Below are 15,668 nucleotides of genomic sequence, written 5' to 3'. Positions count from 1 at the left end.
AGATCCCTGACAACATGGGGACTGAGTTTCATTTTTGGTACCTTGCCAGCTCACAGTCATTGAATCTTATTTGAGACCATCATTCTAAACAGTACTTCTTTATATTTTGACAGAAAGGATCAGGTTCTTGAGCTTCCTGGATCCTCATCTGTAATAAAACAAATATGGGTTTCCCCATATTTATGTGGGGAAACCCATATTTCCCCACATAAATAGGGTTTCCCCACAATAGGGTCAATAGGGTCCACATAAACTGCAAGATCTCACTCTTAGCACATTTCTTCCAGAGACAGTGCTGTCTGTACTGGTGGCCTAGAAAGAGTATCATTTGTCTGTAATTCTTTTCCAGGAATGTAGCCATTTCTAAAAATCTGCATAATTCTGGGACATCCTTGGGTTCTGATAACCTCTTAATAGCTGCAACTTTTGCTGGATCTGGTTGGATTCCTTGTAGTGTAATCCAATGTCCCATAAACATGACTTGAGAAGTAGCAAAAGTACACTTTAATTAAGTATAACTCCAGCTTCTTGGAATTTTCTGAGTGCTGCATCCAATATTGTATCATGTTGTGCCTTAGTGGTCCCAAAAACCAAAATGTCATCAGCATGACAAATAACACCTTCTAGGCTATCCAGTATCCATGACATCTGAAGTTGAAAGAATTCAGGAGCTGATGAGATATAGAAAGGTAACCATTTAAATTGGTATTGTCCAAATGGAGTAATAAAAGTTGTTATCTTGGATGATTCAACAACTAAAGAAATCTGCCAGAATCCTGCCTTAGCATCCAATTTTGTGAAGGCCTTGACTCTTGCAAGTTGAGTCAAGGTCTATTCCACTGGAGGAAAAATGTCTCTCTCAGCACATGTATTTCTTCAGTGGTGTGAGGTCAACACATACCTTAATCTTACCACTGGGTTTTTGTACAACCACCATCCCAGAACACCAAGAAGTAGGTTCTTCAGTCTTAGTGATTACTCCCATTTCTTTCACTCATGCTAGTTCTTCTTTTCACTTTGTCCATTAGCAACAAGGGTACTGGTCTTGATGTAGTTAATGTATATGGAACTGCATCAGCTTTAGACATATTTTATATTCTCCTGACATTTTTCCAAGACCTGCAAAGATGGTTGTGTATTTGGTTCTGGAGTTCTTCTCTAAGGATTTCTGATCTGCTATTTTATCCAGTCATCAGACAAGCTGTAGTGCCTGTATAACATAGTAAGCCAAGCAAAGGGAAAGTAAGATTACAGATCACATGCACTTCCTAGTCTGTAGGTCTTTGCTTCAGCATCATTTTTGCATCATTTTCTCTGCTTCAGTGTCATTTTTGAAGGGACCCCATATTTTGAGGGTAGTGTCACCTGATCCCTATAATGAGGGAAGGAGAATCCCATCCCTCATGTTGGCTGTAGTAAGTATCAGGTATACCTGAAACTGCTGCTCCTGTCAGTTTTAAATGGAATTGAATTTCCATTCAGCTCCATTTTTGCCATCCAGACTCCTTGGTCTAATGAAAACTCTGTAAATTCTTCCAGTAACACAGTACAAACCTCTGAGTCCTGTTCTGTGATGTTTGTTGTGCACAGACAGATTGGTGCACAACAAACTAAAACATAGTGACCTTTCTTTTTACATGTCGACATAGATTTCCTTAACAAGACACTAACTTAAACCTTGCCCAAGGATTTTACCACACCTACAGCACTGGCCCCCTTTCCCACCTGGTTGTTGCTATAGGTGTCAGTGGGAGCATTCGCTTTCTTCATTGTGCATGTCAATTCTATTTATTTTGGTAGTGGTTTCTCGATAACGTGCATTGCATCCATATTAGCTGATGCCTGTTAGGGCTTGGAATCACTTCAGATTTCCCTTTGATGCTGCTTAACTAATTCTGAATGGCAGACATGTATGACAGCCTTTTAGTGTGAAATCAGAGTCCAACCATAGTCTGTGTGAGAGCTCTTCACTGTGAAGACCCACAACTAAGTGGTCCCTAATTACTTCTTCCTTGATCTCCCCATATTGGCAAGATTCAATCAATGCATGCAAAGATGTGATAAAGCTGGTCACAGGTTCTGAAGGCTCCTGTTTACGGAGATTGACTCTAGCTCATTCATAAATTACATTTCTTTTGCCCAAAAAAATGTTCAGTTCCTGCCTCTACCACATCAGCATATTGCTTTTTCTCTGCATTTGTAAAAGACAGTGACATCAGCATTTCATCGGCCTGGTCCTCTGTTGAATAGATGAGAGTATTTACTTGGTAAGGTTCAGACTTTTGTCCAGACCTGACACTTTTACTTTCCTGAAGACGTTAAAAAGCCTGATCCATCTAGGCCATTCCAGGAGATTGGAAATCAAACTGTTCTGGTGGTTTAACTTAAACTGCCTGCATTGTCTCTGTAGCCAACCTCTACCCTGAGCTGGACTCAGCTACTTTTGGCGCTTGGTCTGTCACATGGGAATAACCTGATTAATGACTGATGTTTCTGTTCCTGTTGGTGGCAAGATTCAGCCACTCCTGATTCCATGTACTATCCATGTACTATCAGGAAGAAACAGGGAGACATACTGCTCTCAAAAGGACTTAATTGCAACAACTAACACTCTTGCAAAAATGGCTAATAACTTCCTTTTGGTGTCATCATGTCGGCCTTCAGGAAGGGAGTTAACCCTACTACTAAAATCAACATTCCTAAAGGTAAATGACAGGTATCCTTTAGGATATATAAAGCTCTCGAATTAATGCATCTTGTGCACACAGAGATTGAAGACAGGTGAGTCTGAACTCAGTCATAGCATGCTCAATTGGGGAAGGAAAAATACTTGTTTTTGCTTAATAGTAAACATTGTATTTGTAGTAATGGTGTGATAGTCATTGTGAATTCTGTTTGTGACCAATGATATATCTGCTGAATATTTTATTTTAGATTCTACATCTTGTTTGGATGGGTGACTTCTTTGCTTGCTCTAGTTGCTTTTCTCAAAGGCTAATTCTGGGTGTTGTACAACTCCGTCTCTGAGTTTTTTCTCAAAGAAACAAATAACTGTCTTTAGGATTCAGTTAGATCCTAAAATTTTAAGATTGATCCTTTTTTCTTAGATCAATATATTTTTACCTTCTTGGCACTCTCTAGTGATAAACATCTCTCACATTGTCATTTTCACCTGGATCGCAGGACGTCTCAAATTTCTGAGGCATATTTTCATTGTCAGCTTCCTCTGTCTAATGTAAGTAAAATTCTTCAAGTGCTTTAAGACAAGCCCATGGCCCAGACACTCTCTAGAGAAGAGTCTATAATACCAAAACAAGACTGGAGCAAAAACATTGGTAGGAATTCTTTATCTTTGATTTTGACTTTGCCATAGGCTTTTTAAAAGGAAGAAACATGGAAACAAGTGGAACATGTGGCAAGAGAGACCCAAATAAAAGAAAAAAAATGAGATTTGAAATTTGAGAATCTTAATTCTATATCTATTCTCTCCTCTCTCTTCTGCACTCTTTGTATGCTTTGTCAGGGAAAGGCAGAACTATTATCGTGGTCTCTGTCATGGCTACCCATACACCAAGCCATAGAATTGCTTTCTATTTCACTATTGGCACATTCATTCAAAAAAATACCCCAGTGTTCAGAAAATGGTATATTTACTTAGAGGACATTTTGAGGCCTTTCTTTTGTCATGTTTGCTGCTTTTGATTTCTTTTCAGATTCTCTTCTGTGCTTGGAAAGAACCACCCCCATGCATCTGCCACTGATCATTCTGGGCCTAGCTGCCCTTTTTGGTGAGTTTGGGGCTCTCTCTGGTTCATTAAACTTACTGCTACAATAACAAGAGATGTGGGGACACATAAGACATTTTAAAGTTACACAATGTCAATCTTCTCATACCTCTCCTTTGTTTGCTCATTTGTCCATACCCTAACACATTTCATTAGTATTTCCACAAATCCTCGCTGTGTACATGGACATAGGGAATGGGTTCAACAGTTAATGGAATCAAATTAAAATATATCACATGACGGAGCTCATAGTACTTAGCAGAACACTTGCAGAATGGGGGCATAGGATGTGTCCTGTGATGGGCACTTGGACATAGAGCTCAGGACGTTTTTCTCCCTTGGCTCTTGGGGAATTCAGTGAAAGATTTATCTCTTTGAAAAGGACATCACCCTCAGTAGAGGCAGTCATTTCTGGCTGACAAGCTCCATAAGACCTATGAAATACAGAGTACTCCATCTTGACAAGAATATGGTTAATGACTCTGAATTTGTCTACCTTTACTTCTGCTCACAAAAGCTCCTTAATATAAAAATTCTCTATTTAACTCTTCAGACACTTCCAATCAGTCTGGATGCTATGGTGATATAAACAGAGTTGATACCACTGGGGCGTCTAGTCAAACTGCAAGACCAGAAGGTTTAAACTATGCTGGTGAGTATGATTGTGTTTTCTGGCTCATTTTAGAAGACAATGTAATCACTGTAACCCACAGCTCTTGATTTCTTCTAAGCAATGAAAAAAGGGTTAATTGATTAACTCTCATAACTAGGGTCACCATATGTCTCAGATTATCCAGGACAGTCTCAGCATCTCAGCCACTGGAGAAAATTGAAGCAAAAGTCCCAGATTGGTGGTAACCTGACCACAGGTGTTCAACTTGTGAGCCAGGAGCTGGGCGTATGCAGGTGGGTTCCCATCAATCCAGGGACTTTTGTTGCAATTTTCTCCAAGGAGCCCAGCCAATGGGCTGCTCCCTGATCCGGACTCCACTGGGATGTGAGCACAGTCACGTGTGCAGTAGAGCTGGTGGGGCAGAGGAGCCATGGGGTTGTTGCCTGGCCCTACTTCTGGGAGCTGGGGGTGGGGCGCAGGTTGTTCTGCCCAGCCGCAGTCCTGGGAGCTGCAGGATCACTGTGTATGTGTGCGTGTCCTGCCTGGCCCTGCTTCTGGCAGCTGCAGGGTCGGGATGTGGAGTGTTTGTGCGTGTGTCCCTTACCTGGCCCCACTCTTGAGAGCCATGGATTGGGGTGGGGGGGAAAGGAGCATGCATGCACTGTTCTGCCTGGCCTTGATCCCTGGCTCTGCCCCCAGCCCCCCAGCCCAGATTTCCCTCAAATTATTATGGTCACCCTACTCATAACATTCCTCTAGCAAAAAATCCATTTCTGTTTTTACCTATGGACAACTACCAAAATGGTGTTGCTCTGTTGGCATTAGAAGAGTTAATTAATTATACATTTTGACCCAGAAAGTAAAGGGTCCATTTTTATACCATCAGGTTCTGATCCTTCTTTATGTTTTTGAAGCAGTCAGACAAAATCCTTAAATTGATATCAAAAGTGCTGGAAGTGCTATAAACCTCAGAAGGCCAAGATCCAGGTACTCCTGGGCACATCTACACATTAAATATTGCACCATAGTTACAGTGCATTAAGTGCACTAAATCAAAAGCACAGTAACTTCCACTACTGCACAGTAGTACCAGCACATAGTTTTTTTAGTGATGCTAAATGTACAGAAGTCTAATACTAATGCACAGTAGTGTATGAGCATGGGTTTTGCCTGGCATGCTACTGCAAAGTGTTATTAGGCTACTACACAGTTAGCATCTCATGTAGATGTGCCCCTGAATTTTAAAATTCAAAGTGGCCACCCCCAATCTGTGCAGTAAATCAGCGATGGAGCTAACTGGGAGATTCCTGGTTTCCCATCTCTTACTTAGCCATTGCTAAGTACTGATGTCATTACAGGCAGTGCTAGTAAACTTGAAGGAACACCTTATTCTGATTGCTCCAAAAATAAAATGGATTTAAAACACAGACATGGTTTAACTAGGGGTGAAGTTACACATTACCTTTGCACCATACTAAGGGCACTTAAAACACAAGTGTCTACACATTAAAGATCATTAATTTGTGCTAAGCGTCCTCCCTAGCTTGTGTTAGGGTAATTTCAGTCTGCTCCACAGAGATAAAATGAGTAAGATAATGGTCCTCCAGCATCCCATAGTACACCACTCCCACCCCCACATTAATCCCTTCCCACATAGGTGTCCTGTCTCCTAATCACACCCTACTTGCCAGCCCCCTAGTGGCAAGTTTGAGCGGTGCAGGAAAAATAGTATTACCCCTTAACACACAACTGCTCACAGCACAGTCTAACTTTGACACTATTTATCATTCCATAGATTTAGCATGGTCTAAGTGTAATGTGTAACTTCACCCCTATACGATTTTCCCTTAGCACAGGGTGGGCTGATATGGAGGCTTCAAAAGAAAAAGGAGAGAAAAATACAAGTGTGGGGACTACTACCTCCCCTCCCTCAGATGTGTCTCTTGGAGGTATACAAGTCCTCCATTTGTTTGATTATGTGTCCCCCTTTTGACTGTAAACCTCCATAGTTCTGCCTCATCCTTCGGTCTGCAGACAAGATACTTGTCTAGAGGGTCTCAGGTTGCTGTCTGTTCCTTTTCAAAGACAGTGCACAATTCCCCTTCACTTTCCCGGCAAATCCATGCCCATTCTTCCTTGAGTCCAACAATACAGATAGGCACCAACCTTTTCCACATCATTCCAAGTCACGTTTCTTTTTCACCTTGACACTATGTACATGATTCATAAGTTAAAATGCACAACCTATCTAACTCGTACAGTGTCTACCTAGAGTGAATAACAAATGGTTCTGAAATTTTGATATAAAATTTATTAAATTAAAACTTTTACTTGTACAGGAGTCCGGGCTTCTGAAACGATTGCTGCAAAGGACCTAATCAGAATGAATAAATACAAAGATTTAATTCAAAGAGCTGGCAGCAACCAGTGTGTGGATCCAGCTGTGATTGCTGGCATCATCTCTAGAGAGTCACATGCAGGAGCTGCCCTAACCGCTGATGGCTGGGGTGACAGGAGAAATGCCTTCGGTTTGATGCAAGTGAGTAATTTACAACCATCTTAGAACAAGATAGCATGAATGGGTGTTATAGACAAGAAGAAAGCCTTATTTCTCAATAGTGCAGCTTCTGCTGATGACCATACCATGAAAACAAACTAGAGTTGCAGCAGCAGCATGTTACACTGGACACCTGAGATCCGTGAGCAAGCTTCTTTAGAGTGTTGATTCCTCTTTGGACAGTGTTTTTCAACCTATGGTCCACAAACCCCATGGGGGTGCACAGACCATGTCTAATGGGTCCATAAAAGATGATTATGATCAATCAAAAGTATGTGAATATCCACACTTACAATTCAAAGGGGTCTGCATCTCCATTCAAAACTTCCAAAGTGGTCTGCACCTCCATTCAGAACGTTGTAGGCTTCCACAAATGAAAAAAGGTTGAAAACCACTGTCTTAGGAGGTTAAAGAGAGTCCTTAAGAGCCTGTGCATTTTATCCTGCCACCCAGACAGTCCATTCTGTGGTGGCAGCATTTGTGAAGGTGAAAGCCTTACACGAAGGAACGAGGTGAGTCTGCATTCTCATCATAGTAAGTTTACATTTGATCTGTTCCATTAGTTTGAGCTTCCCAATCCTCTGGTCACTAGCTACATGTTTACATTTGTATGGAAATCTGTGCTGAAACACCCTCCCCCACTCAGGTGTTGCCTAGCTCTGGAACTCTTTAAGCAGATGGGTACCTCAGGGTTTGATTTTAAAAGGTCCCGAGACATGTAATATTCAGCTTCTGTGCACACCCACAAGCACTTTAGGCTCAACAGGACTGAGCACCTCAGTGCCCATCTCATCCCCACTGTCTACTGGTAACTACTGGGTTGGACTCGATGACCTTTCGAGGTCACTTCCAGGCCTTAATTTCTATGATTGTATGATCCAACAGCTAGACTTACTTCCATCTGTCTCCACACAAGGGGCTCAGTCTAGGAAGGATACTCATAGCATGCTTATCTATGAGGCAGTGAGAGCTGCATTTTCAATTAAAACTCAAAACAGAGGGATTGGAGAGGATGTGGCCCCCTTTACACTATAGTTTAGTAGTTAGAGCACTCTCCCATGATGCAAGTTTCATTCCTATTTCTGCTGTAGGGGTTTCAAATTCTCATCACCCATTTTTCCTAACCTGCTAAGCCTCTAGCCTCTTGTGTGGTGGGGTTGGATTGCATTCTCAGTTCAAGATTCACTGAGTCTCAGTATGCAAGGTGCATGACTTCAGCTTAGTGTTTAGGGCCCTCACTTGGAAAAGTGAACTCCTGAGTTCTGAGCACAGTTCTTCTTCTAGCACTGGTAGTATCTAATGTGCCAGTATTAAGTAATGAAACAATGGAGTACAGAGAAGATCATGGGGCATTCTGGCAAAAAATTGACACAATAAAAGCGAGCTGAATGTATTATGAGGGCAGAAAACTGCCTAAACTCATTGAGTTAAGTCTTATTTCACCTTTACATGCCAGAGTGGCACTAATATAGCCACTTCACTGCAATTCTTGGCACTTCTGCCAAGTTTAGATTCTATTTCCACCTGTAGTGGAACAGGATCATCCTATACACATGCTAGCCAGAACTCATGCGGAGGAGCAAACCCCTCCCACCATTTAGCCCAATGGCCTCATGGTTAGAACACTTGCCTAGGGAAGCATTCTAGATTCTCATTTCAATCACCCAGAGGTTTGAGCCCCTATCTCCTGCTTCTCAGAAAAAGTGCCTTAACCATGGCACAGGGAGACCTAAGTTCTGGCCCTGATCACTCTCCCATTGGGACAGAAACAACTTCACTCCTGTTGATCCATGTTACCCAATGAATATTAAATGCATGGTTTAGTGGGCTAAGTTCAGAACGGGGGCTGTGTGCAATGCCTGGCCCATGTCCTGGTGATTAAAGCACATTACTACGAAAGAGCAAAATGTAGCTTCAGCTTTCTTCTAGGTGACCAGCAGCCTAGAACCTAGCAGGCTCTTGGGCTAAAAAGTACCAGGACCCTCCTGCAGCATCAAACACCCTCCAGTCATAGTGTTTCTCTGATGAAAGCTTTGGACGTAATAGCCATTATATGGCTGCCAGGAGTTTCTATTTTCTACAGACAAATATGAAGCCTAGTGAGCCAATTCAGAAGGAAAATGGAGGGGTGGGTGAAGGGTGCATAACTACATAGAATGCAAATTGCATGTAAAGGCCGAAATTGCAGTAACAAGGTTACATAGGTACTTTTCTGCGTACAAGATTTAGCCCATCATCTTTTACCTGAGAGGTGTAATGTTCCCTTGGTTTCTTCCAGGTTGATAAGAGGTATCATAAACTCGTTGGGGAATGGAACTCTGAGGCTCATCTCATCCAGGGCACACAAATCCTTGTCGGTATGATTAAGGCAATCCAGAGAAAGTTCCCAAGGTGGACAAAGGAACAACAGCTGAAAGGTGCGGTATGGAATATATTCAGGCCATGAGAGAAGGGAAATCCTAAGACACAAATTCCATTTAAGTTTCTTGTATTACTGAACTTCTCTTCAAGAAGCTCTCATAATTTCACCATTTATTCAATTTTTCTGCTTCCTGATTTCCCAGATCTCAGACACTAAATACATATGTTTTACATTGGTTCTCCCTTTCTTTAGCACAGTATTGGGTTTGAGTTTTCAACACTGCTGGGAGAATTGTTAAATCCAAAAAGAAATCCTGTGTATACATGCTTTAATGTGCATTAGCCTATTTAAATATGCATTAAAAGGTCACAAAAACATGCTCTTTAGCTAATGTGTATTAAACTAGGCTAATGCACCTTTTTCTAGTACCTCACAATGGAGGTACTAACTTAATGCACATTGCCTAAAGCGCATTAATGAATGTGTATGACACGCCCTTTATGTTGTTATTTGGGCCTCAACTGTTTGACCCTAGCCATGTCTACACAAGACGCTGACTGTGCTATAGCCTGTGACAACTGCACAGTAGTGTCACGTGGCAGGAAGCGTGACACAATGCTACTAAGCAGTAGTAATGAGCTACTGTGCAGTCAGCAAAAAAGTCATTTGGCAACACTACTGCTCAGTAGCTCCAGTTACTGCGCAGTCAGAATCTCGTGTAGACATGGCCCATGAGTACTGTCCTGAAGCCACTGAAGGTAAAGGGAGGTTTGGCATTTATTTAAACATTGCCAGTATCTCACTCTGAATCTCTGTAGACATGCAGTCTTTTTGAGAACTATAGACAGATCTTGAGAGAATTACAAAATTGTGCAAGTTAATGTGAAAGATGGAATAAGATAAATTAACCTGTGCTGCTAGATCTAGACTGATTCTGGTATCCAGTATAGCTCATTTACAGCTAGCTCAGGTATCTATGCTATACTACAACATGCAGTGCCAACACAGAGCGCACATGGCAAGTAGCAATGGCACAAGGTGCGCTGCTGCTCTTTGTCCCTAGGGAAACACACTTTGCCACTCGTCGGAACGCGCCCTAAGAGAGCAATTCAGACATTTCCAAAAGCTCTTATAAATTAGGAGAGAATGTTTAGTTTTCTGTCTGTGTTTACACTTCTGATGCTTTGTTTCAGGTGGGATTTCTGCCTACAATGCAGGACCTGGAAATGTCCGGACCTATGAAAAAATGGATATTGGCACAACCCACAATGATTATGCCAATGATGTAGTTGCACGAGCCAAGTTTTACCAGAAAAAAGGATTCTAAATGTGGGAATGCCCTTCTACTCAGATATATTACAGTCCTTAAGCTGATCGGTCCAACTTCCATAAGAGACCTAGAGCATTGCTCAATGTTACTGATTGTTCCTCTGTGCTACGTGGTTTCCTTGTTGTCTTATAGTTAGTGTATTGCCTTCCCAATTTAAAATGATGCTTATTTCACTATCTGTCATTCTGCTAAGAAATCAAAAGGGAAAGTTATCTCTTTGGGAAATTTGGGGGTGGGGAATTAAGCTTTCATTTTCAATTGTTTTGTAAATTACTTTGAAAATGCATTCTTACAGCAGCTGGCTTTTGGTTGGAAATCTTCAGGTCTAAGTGAATCATCTGCTTGTATTCTAATTTTGCAGAAAATACGTAGAGCCTGGAGGGAGTGCTTTCAATTGAAGAAAAATAAGCAAGTGGAATCTTAATAAAAATATTAGTGGGTGAAGAGTAACCACAACAGTGCTCACATTTCACTTTATCAGCAAAGTTTGGATGAGGACAACTTTAAATCAAAGTGTGTAAATTCCAAAAAGGAATGGAATGAAAGACAGTTGTGCTATATACATTTAGGGGTTTTCTCTGCCATCAAGGGCCTTAACATTGATTACTTGCAAAGGAGGGAAAATATTAGGCTTATTCAGTTCACCATATTCTATGCTCCTGTGACTCTAAGATTGGAAATTGACTTCGTTTTTGGAATGCCATCAACAGCCTGTGGTAAGAAAAGGAGCTCCTAAAACTGCTTGATAATGAGCCGTCTGGCCTTGAACCAATACATTAATGGAATTACTGCCTTTGACTTAAATTAACATTGATTCAGCCTTGAAAGGCAAGTTGAATTCTGTTCATAGACCTCAGCACCTAGTAACTCCTATAAGAAACAGTACCTGTGGGTTCTGAGCAGTTTGGTATATCTGGTTTATTAAGCGTCTCAGCTAGAGCTGATCTCTTTACAAACCATGGCTAGAAATGGCTTTATAAAACGTCTTCCTTGACCTTCTTTTACTATGGGTGTAAACATGATTATGCCCATAGTCTGCTATAGCACCCTACTGTGTAAGCCATTCTGCCATTCACTTTGCTGTAGCAGGTATTATATGTTTCTTTAAAAAGTATAAATATTATACTGCAGCCTTGGGACCCTCCTGTCATTCTATAATGTTCCTTTTCTGAATAGTTAGTATTTAAGGAGACCACACAGTGCATGCAACCCCAGGGGGGTCAGGAGGATGGTCAGTAAGTAGTGTAAGTGCCAAAGTGTTAGCAGGCAACATGAGCTCCATCTAGGCCAGGGGTAGGCAAAATATGGCCCCCAGACCAGATCCAGGGTGCCAACTGATTGGATTTGGTCTGTGAATGGGAGTTTGCCAATTGATAGTTATCTGGCCTGCAGCTGCCCCCACAGCGTTCAGCATGGATCCACTCCACTGCCTGTAGGTGGCTGCTCATTGTGCTGGTCAGGTAGAGTGAGTGGAAGGTAGCTGGGAACAGGAGCTGGAGCTCCACGTGCTGGGGCAGGAGCCGCCTGGCTGTAGCTTCCCCCACTGCCTGGCTGGGGGTGTGGTGCCCAGAACACGTCCCTACAGCCACTGCCACTTCTGTGCACTACCTGCTGCCTGAAGCAACACAGCAGGGCCAGGAGGTGGTGGAGAAGCTGCTGGAGGAAAGGAGAGTTGAGCAGCACCCAGGCGGCTGCAGGAGCAGCCTCACCAGAAAACTGCGCACACTGGCCAGGGCTGAGGCTGCGCTGTCTGGCAGAAATGGGGCAGAAGTGTAGTGCAGGCTGCCCCAGGAGGGAGCAGGCAGGCTCAGCCCCATGCAGACCGATGCAGGGGCAGCTATGGGCTGGATGGGGGGACAAAGCACACTGCACTGCACTGCCTGGACAAGTTCTGCTATATGCACCCCCTGTCCCCACCCCCTGCTCGCTCCACCCCGGCTGGGTACCAGAACCTAATGCGTGAGCAGCCTCCAACACATGCATACACCCACCTCTCACACATACCCACCCCCAACACACATACGCTCCACACCCTCCCCACACACAATATATAAGAATTAAGACTGTATTTTGAGCTATTATGCAATTGCCTCTATAGACACTACTCAAAAAACATAAATCAGGACAAAAATATTTTTGAAATAAAATTAAAATATGGTAAATGTTTGGTTTTTAGCCTACAATTTGTATTTTATCTATAATTTGTTACAAATGATATCTTCTGACAAATTTTATGTGTGCAGCCCTCGACAGCTCACCCATTTTGTTAAGTGGCCATTCATCTGAAATAATTGCCCACCCCTGACCTAGACCAGGGTGCTCAACTCCTAGCCTGTGGGCCAGATACAGCCCACAAGGCCAGGTCACCCAGCCCGCAGGGCTCACCATAGGTCTGGAATTTGGGTGACAGGGGAGTGGTGGCAAATAATACTGCAACCATTTCCCCACCCCCAAATTTCCAAGCCCCTTCCTAGCCCTGTATGGCTATATTGGGCCCCAGCTGGGCCACTGCTACATGAAAGGGAATGAGTCGTTGCTGCCCTGGCCCCGCATCACTGGATCCCAGTTACATCCACACCACAGTGGATGTAATCATCAAAGCAGCACAGGCAGCCACCTAGGGTGGCAAACTGAAGGGGAACAGCAAAAGCCAGTGTTCCCAAACCTCACGTGTTCTCATTGGCAGCCACCCTAGGACTCGGATCATGTGCAGAAGCGAGCAGGACAGGTCCAGCAGCCGCACTGCCACTCTGGGGTTCTGTCTGGTGCCCTCCCTCACCAGGTCCCAGGTACATTACAAGACAGGATGGCAACATTTCGTTTGCGTAGGTGGTAATAATCCTTGTGCTATTCCTACACCCCACATACCTGAGTCAGGCTGCAGCTAGGCCAGCTCTACATGGCTGGCCTCCCCACCCACCCATCCTACTCCCAGATGTCACTCCCCACCCACCTGCAGCCCCACCCCACCCACCTGGCTGAGTGCACCCTGCCCATGAGTGTCCTGGGCTGGTCTGCATGGAGACGGCACCTATCCGCTCAGTCCAGCACTCCCAGAGGGCCACTTAGGGAGTTTTAGAGAGCTGTTGAGGGCCAGGAGTGTTGCTGACCCAACATGGTGGCAGGGAGGGGTGCTGACCCAGCCTCATCAAAACTCCCTTAGTGGCCTTCCACCTCAAATAATTGCCCATCCCTACTATAAACCCTCAAAGGAATCTATTTCTATTATATGTATGCATGTAATAGTTATTTATGTATTATGTTTATATGTGTGCATATAATTTATGATGTTCCTCAAATTATAATTCACATCTGAACCCACATCTTCTCTTAATCACCTCAGTGTGTTTTGAGTCACTCTGCTAATTGCCAGATTTTACTTACAAGACACTAGACTTGTAGCACATTACCTCTTTGAATGATCTGTCACATAATAATAGAGCATTCATAAGGGAATTTCCTTTCCTTTCCATGCTGCTACCTTGACCACTTTTATTTGATTACAAATATAGCCTTAACTACTCAAAAACAGTTAAACAAAAATGGCTTACAACTGCTTGATTTTAATTAATATTTCCCTTATTAATCAGATAAATACATTTTTCAGGAAAAGGGTATACCAAGTGAGCTGTTTGCTCCACCCCAGGCTTCTAGTTCAGATCATGAAACATGAGCTGCAACAACTAGAGTGACACCCTCGGGAAGGAAGGGATTAGCCAGAACACTTCTGAGAGTAAAATGCAGGTAGGAAAGAGGCTGTTGCAAACCCATCTGCTGCTGAGATTCAACTGCCAAAGCAACATTTGCCTGAGGATTATTTACAAATATTTGCCTCAGGAGAACAGACCTCTGCTCTTCTAAATCTGTTCAGAGAACTATTCGGCATATTTAAGAATATGTCTATAGTAGCATAGAGAGGTAGTTAGCTATACTAGTCTAAAGTCAGTCAGAAGGCAGGGTAGGTCTGTGCCTTTATAGACTAATTAAACAGTAGCATAAACATGCTAGCTAGCCTGAGCACCTGTAGCAGATTTGTTCGCACCACTGACCAGCAGATAGTGCTTAGGGATCATAAAAGCACAATTAACCCTTAAATGGAACGCAAAATACGAACACAGACAAGTGTCCTAAAATCAAAGTCTAACTTTACTAGTACAACAAGTATTATCTTAGCAGTTTCTATATACAGAGAGAGAAAAACACTTAGTACAATGACCTCACCCAATCCCAGATGTTACTTTGCTTCACAGAGAAGACAGCCACTCAGTTCCTGAAACAAAGGGTGTGTCGTTGGCTGGGATGATCCAGACAGGTGTTGAAAGCTGGATTCATGATGTAAATGATGATGATGATGACAACACACTTAACTTTCTTGTTTCCCCCTTTTATGCTTTTCCTTAACTTGACTCCTTTGATGACTCCTTGCTTTTGGATTGGTCTCTCTGCAGTCAGCATATTATTCATATTTTATCCTATCAGCATATCCCTTTGTTCAACAGTCCCATTACGAGCACACCTCTTAATTTGGCCTTTTTCCGGTGTCTTACTTTAAGCATTGTCCATTGGTCTCCTTTATCTCCTTTCATTAACATATCCAATCATTTCATCCCTCTGATTCAGCTGGTTAGTGCCAAGTTCAGTTAATCTGAGCTAGTAACAAAACTATTACTATGTTGTGTTAGAAAAACTTCTCACAGTGTTGGAGAAAGGAAAGAAAGATCATGCGAGCAAACTCAAGGCCATAAGCTGCTTGGAAGAAACAAGGCCAGCTGATATTGCAAACACCAGCAAAATGAGAAGTTCAGATAACAATGAGGCTATACAGAACTTTAGACTGAATATAACATAAAACGTTAAACAATTGTGGGTTAGGCTACATGGGGGGCAAGGAGAAAGGGATTTGGTGGTAGGGGTCTGCTACAGACCCCCACATCAAGGGGAAGAAAGAGATTCGGGGCTCCTGAGGCAACTCTCGGAGACCATAAAAGCTAAAGAGGCGGTAGTCATGGGGGACCTAAACT

The 15,668-nt window shown here is 42.8% G+C and overlaps 1 protein-coding gene across 2 annotated transcripts; it reads left to right on the top strand.

Annotated features, from left to right (window-relative positions):
- Window positions 1-2,773: 2,773 nt before the first annotated feature.
- On the top strand, window positions 2,774-11,263 carry LOC102376876 (lysozyme g-like). Of its 2 annotated transcripts, XM_025207257.1 has the most exons (6): window positions 2,774-2,781; window positions 3,714-3,788; window positions 4,339-4,437; window positions 6,738-6,937; window positions 9,234-9,372; window positions 10,511-11,263. In XM_025207257.1, exons 2-6 carry the CDS (start codon window positions 3,746-3,748, stop codon window positions 10,642-10,644), a joined length of 615 nt encoding a protein of 204 aa, XP_025063042.1. In that variant the 5' UTR covers window positions 2,774-2,781; window positions 3,714-3,745; the 3' UTR covers window positions 10,645-11,263. The 2 variants fall into 2 exon arrangements, with proteins under 2 accessions (XP_025063042.1, XP_025063041.1); XM_025207256.1 differs by lacking the exon at window positions 2,774-2,781 and having other exon boundaries at window positions 3,659-3,788.
- Window positions 11,264-15,668: the final 4,405 nt, after the last annotated feature.

This window comes from Alligator sinensis, unplaced genomic scaffold, assembly GCF_000455745.1.
Source record: "Alligator sinensis unplaced genomic scaffold, ASM45574v1 scaffold144_4, whole genome shotgun sequence".
In the NCBI taxonomy this organism is placed as follows: Eukaryota; Metazoa; Chordata; order Crocodylia; family Alligatoridae; genus Alligator; species Alligator sinensis.
Note: the sequence above shows the minus strand (reverse complement) of the source record. Positions and strands in the feature narration are given on the sequence as shown.